Genomic DNA, 5,105 nt, shown 5'->3' with positions numbered 1-5,105 from the left:
TTATGTAATATTTTTCTCTGTTGTATGTTAATTTTTATGCTTACAAAAGGTTACATTATATTCAATAATAAATCATTTGAAATTTAATTGAGTGAGACATTTTACTGCAAAATTTTCATATCACTTTAAGTTGAAATTGACGGAATAGCCCCCCTTATCCTATAAAAATTATAATAAAGCAAAATATAAAGATAAAGGTATACAATATAATTACTATGTCATAATATGAAATATCGTAAATTACAGATTTATTATAACGAATAAAATATAGTATTTAAAATTATCTTATATATATGAAAACACATACGAATATATATGTACTTATGTATCGATTACTCTCCATGTCCCGCAGCTCTACGCAATAAAACATATATCTTTTCTTTGATCCAATCCTTATTATAAGGAGCATAAGTATTTGTCGATTTTTGGTAGACAAGACAAGATAAATCCGTTAATTGATCCACGAAATCAAATAATTGACTAATATCGTAAGTAATAGTTGGAGTGTTTGGATTTCGTCTCTTTAGATGTTCTTCATAAATTTTACAAACTCCTACAATAATAAATAAATAATTAATATTCGTAATTAGTATTGAAATATTATAAAAATACAAATGTATGCACGCGTGTATATATAGAATATATCTTATGTAATGATTAACAAATTATTGGGCGAGTCATAAGTATGTTTTAAAGTATCATATTAGTGGATAAAAAAAAACAAATATTTTTATAAATATTAGATCATAAATGCTTCGTTACCAAAATAACAGACATAAATACAGTAGTATCAAATAGTAACTTTAAAGTGTGAAGTGATTTTTTTAATGTTCAGTGTTCATAATTTTTCATGCATGCTTTAGCACGACGTACACATAACTGATACATTTCTTTATAGAAACATTTGTATTTTTTTTTAAGAACTCACACTTACAAAATTTTTTAAATATATTTATAACTCGCCTTGTATAATATATAGAAAATTAACTGCATCATTCTCTTTTGAGTGTGTGCGCGTAAGCTTGCATTTTGAAATCAAAGCTTCATATTGACTGTCGCAACAACTTGCGATCAGCTTGCAACTAATGTAGAACTTAAAACTGATTCTGCATTAGTCGCATCACAGTGTCGTAAGCTTGTCGCAAGCATTGCAGTCCAAAGAGTTAAGCTAACTTGACGTTGATTGGACCGCAGCGCTTGCGACACTGCGATGTGATTAATGTAGAACCAGCATTGGGCATGCGTATGTATTTTTAATTAATATCTAAAAAATTATTTGAATTAATATTAAATTATTTAATATCTCGTTAACTATTGCAAAAATTGTAAAATAGTAAAAAACTTTCCAACTCAATTTAGTCTATTCTATCAGCTTACGAGCATTGTCGGCAGAATTACCAGACATCCTGTATAAATTCATCATCATATTATATATCATATTATATATATATTTATGTTTTATTTTTTATATTTCTTATAGATATAATAAGATGTAGAATCGATTGATTTTATGCTGCTTAATGCAATCTTATTTTCATAAAAAATTACAATTTTATATAACATGCTAAAAAAAAAAGAGCATTAATATCTGTTATTAAAATTTATAACTTAAATTTATAATATAATATTATCATAAATTATAATTCAAATTACCTTCCATACATTCATTAATGCTTTCATAATCAGAATATGTTCTTGTTTCAGGTCTGACACCAGGTTGTACTAACAGTATTGTATGAGACTAAAACAAAATAGAATTAAATGATAATGTAACTTAATAAACATTATTAATGACTGTCCGACTCAGATTTTAAACCAAAATTGGACAAAGTGATTGTTACAAATTGTTTATTGCTGAAAATGAATCTATAAATGATGTTCAATAATCAAGTGAACATAATCTATCGTGACTGAAATGAAAAGAGGCACCTAGATCAAATTATTATTTATCAATTTTTCTAAAATATCGACTTAGGCATAATCTAGATCTTGTGTGTCTATTTGTAAATTCAAACCATTCTGACATTTAATAAAAAGCATCAGTGAGATCGAACTTCTGCAAAAATTATCCAAAATTTCAATATTGTCTCAAATAAATTCATAATCGAGATGCAATCTATATGGTTCATAATTATAGAGTTAGTATAAGTATTCCACTAAATGACTGCGATATTCTTTCACTTGCATTTTTAGTTTTCTGCAAGTTTGTCCTATATAAGTTGCATCATAATCCCTACAGCTAATTTTATACATCACGTTCTTTTTTAATTCATGGAACAAAGAAGCCTTGTATATTTTGATAAATTTGTGTAGTTTATTAACGCTAAAAACCAACATTCTCTGATCTGCATCATTGACAAATTTATTTTCAGCGACAAAACATCTATAAAAATCACTGTCCCATTCTTAGTCTAGAAGAAGAATTTATATTTATTTTATTGAACAGTATTATTAATTACGTATAATAAAGACATATAAATATTAATTAATTAAATTTTTCATTGTCATATTATTTGTAAAAAATAACAAAGAAACAGAAAAACTATAAATTTTGTAATGCTACAAAAATATTATAATTGAAAAATATTCATTATAATCATTTATATATAATCAATACAATATATATTATATAAATTAAATTGACTATAATTATATATATATAACACATAATATACAATATAAATAACAATATAATACTATAAATAATTATATCTTTTTTCCCTATCAATAATTATAATTGAAATTATATACATATAAAAAAAGTCAATCAATATAAATCTAGAATAAAATATGGTTTTATATAAAAAATATTATATATAAGGAAAATTATATAAGAATTGCTATATAAAAAAATTTTATTTTATTTACAAAAGATTATCACTGTGATGTATCATATATAAACATTTTATCTCTTCTATAAATAATTACATGTTTATGCATTGATTCAATAATTAATTTTTCTTATATTTTCTTTAAATAAATAAAATTATTGATTTAAAAAATAAGCATATTACTTAAATTTTGTTCAGATTGATATAAATAACTGACCATAGAAGCAATCCTTAATATTATTGCAAATCATATTTTAAGCATTTCTCATAACTTTATTGAATTTACTATATTTATGCAACCTGTGTCTTTTAAATCATATTATAGTAATCTATTGTAATTACAGAAATTTCACAAACAATTTGAAATTTCTGTATGATACACTTTAAATTCTATTATTGTTAGGATTCCATAACATAATATAGACGTAACACTTTGTACAATATTTTTTATAAACAGTGACACAATTGTATGATAACAAAATATATTTTATAATTAATATATATTAGTTCAATAAAGTCCAACATTTAGAAAAAAATATACAATAAAGAACTCAAGAAATGAAACACGATTGTGCTTACCATTATTGTTTACGCAGTCCTAGTAGGTAAGTATGGATCATAAAATGATAACTCAGTAATTCTCGATAATAATCCAGATAATATAAAATGATAATCCCTTAGAACGATTTGGAAGTCTAAAAAAAGCAATCTATTGGAATCGAACGTGACCAAATTACAACGTTATAAGAATAATTGATGACAAATAACACTTCGTGGATTCTTTGATAATATATATATTTATTCAAGAAGTATCATTAGATACTAAAAAGAAGGAAGTCTCTCACCCTGCCCTCTAGTCTACGTTCCAAAACCATGATGCAAGGAAACAATTGTGTTGTTGAACACGTTTAACTGCTACAGCCAATCAAAGCTTGGCTTTTCATTCCGTCATTTTTCGGCGGAAAAACTTAGTTTTATGTATAAATAATCTCTCTCTCTCTCTCTCTCTCTCTCTCTCTCTCTCTCTCTCGCTCTCGCTCAATACCATTTATAACTATATAATAATTCTTTATATTTTCATTATTTTTATATTTTATATTATAATATTGTGTTTTACAATCAAAGCCAAAAACTTTTTGATATTTATATAAAAATGTTCGATTTATTTTATTAACAAAATAATTTTTAAATGATATTATTTTTTATTTTATATAATTGATAATATAATTTTTATATAATAAAATTCATATAATTACTAAAATAATTTTATATCATTTTATTTTTTTTTTAAATTAATTTATTTAAATCAATTATTTATTGGAGAAACCTAATGACTTTAACCACCGACGAGATACTATTAAAGACCGATCCTTATGGGAGTTATCCTTATGGGAGGTATCCTTATGGGAGTTCGCATCTTTGTGAATATTGAAGTAATTAAGAGTTAAAAACTGAAAATATTGTACTAATTTTATGATTTATTAGTTTAGTGGACATATTTATGCATTTAGCTCAATAATACTCTTTTCTTTAAAATTGTGATTTCAGTGCTATCATCAAAGTTTGATTATCAATAGAGATGATAACTGCAGAGAAAAAATTGTAATTTTTCTGCAATATATAGAATATTTTAGCTTTACAAGTATGCATATTTATTTATGGAACTTAGGAATTTAGGTAATAACAAATCATAAATTTAATAATATATAAACCAAATATTTATGTTAATAATAGCAAATTTATATCAATTGTCGATAATATCAGCATTCTTCAATTATCTCCGGGGCCCTTTTTATACCGCCAAAAATTTGCTCAGGGTTGATGATCTTTAATAGTATCTCGTCGATGCTTTAACAGAAGTTTGTTCCCCTGATATATGGCGGGAAAATGAGATAGAAAAATTTCAGCTCGCATTGGTCGAATATAGAGACTTTGTCAATATTGCTATCAGAGTTTCTATCATGAAACATGTCGGAATTAATTCTGGTTGGAATTATTCCGTTTTCCCTAGAAAAATAATAGAAATCTAGGGAATAATTGAATAATTCCGAGTAGATTACCTTCTTTTTATATCATAGTCAACGGTTGAGTAACGTAGTGCAGTTAAAAATTTGGTTTAAAAAAATTGTAAACCGTTTCTTGTTTTGATTATTGTGATAATAAAATATAATTTAGAACAATAAATTTGATTTCTTAATTATCTAAGTATTACTCATTATTAAGTGCTGTTTTGAATCGATTTAAGCACTTATTTTGAGAATATTAATTAAGAAA

At 24.6% G+C, this 5,105-nt stretch overlaps 1 protein-coding gene across 4 annotated transcripts in view; it reads right to left on the bottom strand.

Annotated features, from left to right (window-relative positions):
* Positions 1 to 3,603, bottom strand: part of LOC108751934 (enhancer of rudimentary homolog) — a 4,295-nt gene extending 692 nt beyond the window's left edge. The window contains exons 1-4 of one of the 4 annotated variants that reach the window (XM_018492447.1): positions 3,411 to 3,603; positions 1,654 to 1,741; positions 322 to 553; positions 148 to 159 (exon numbers count right to left, since the gene is read on the bottom strand). In XM_018492447.1, coding sequence (XP_018347949.1) covers positions 333 to 553; positions 1,654 to 1,741; positions 3,411 to 3,413 — 312 coding nt within the window. In that variant the 5' untranslated portion in view covers positions 3,414 to 3,603 and the 3' untranslated portion in view covers positions 148 to 159; positions 322 to 332. Of the gene's footprint in view, positions 1 to 147; positions 160 to 307; positions 554 to 1,653; positions 1,742 to 3,410 lie in introns of those variants that run through there. The other 3 variants (XM_018492438.1, XM_018492430.1, XM_018492455.1) reach the window with 3 other exon arrangements.
* Positions 3,604 to 5,105: the final 1,502 nt, after the last annotated feature.

The sequence above is a fragment of the Trachymyrmex septentrionalis genome, unplaced genomic scaffold (assembly GCF_001594115.1).
Source record: "Trachymyrmex septentrionalis isolate Tsep2-gDNA-1 unplaced genomic scaffold, Tsep1.0 scaffold112, whole genome shotgun sequence".
Taxonomy (NCBI): Eukaryota; Metazoa; Arthropoda; class Insecta; order Hymenoptera; family Formicidae; genus Trachymyrmex; species Trachymyrmex septentrionalis.
The sequence above is the reverse complement of the archived record's forward strand: the minus strand, read 5'-3'. Positions and strand labels throughout refer to the sequence as shown.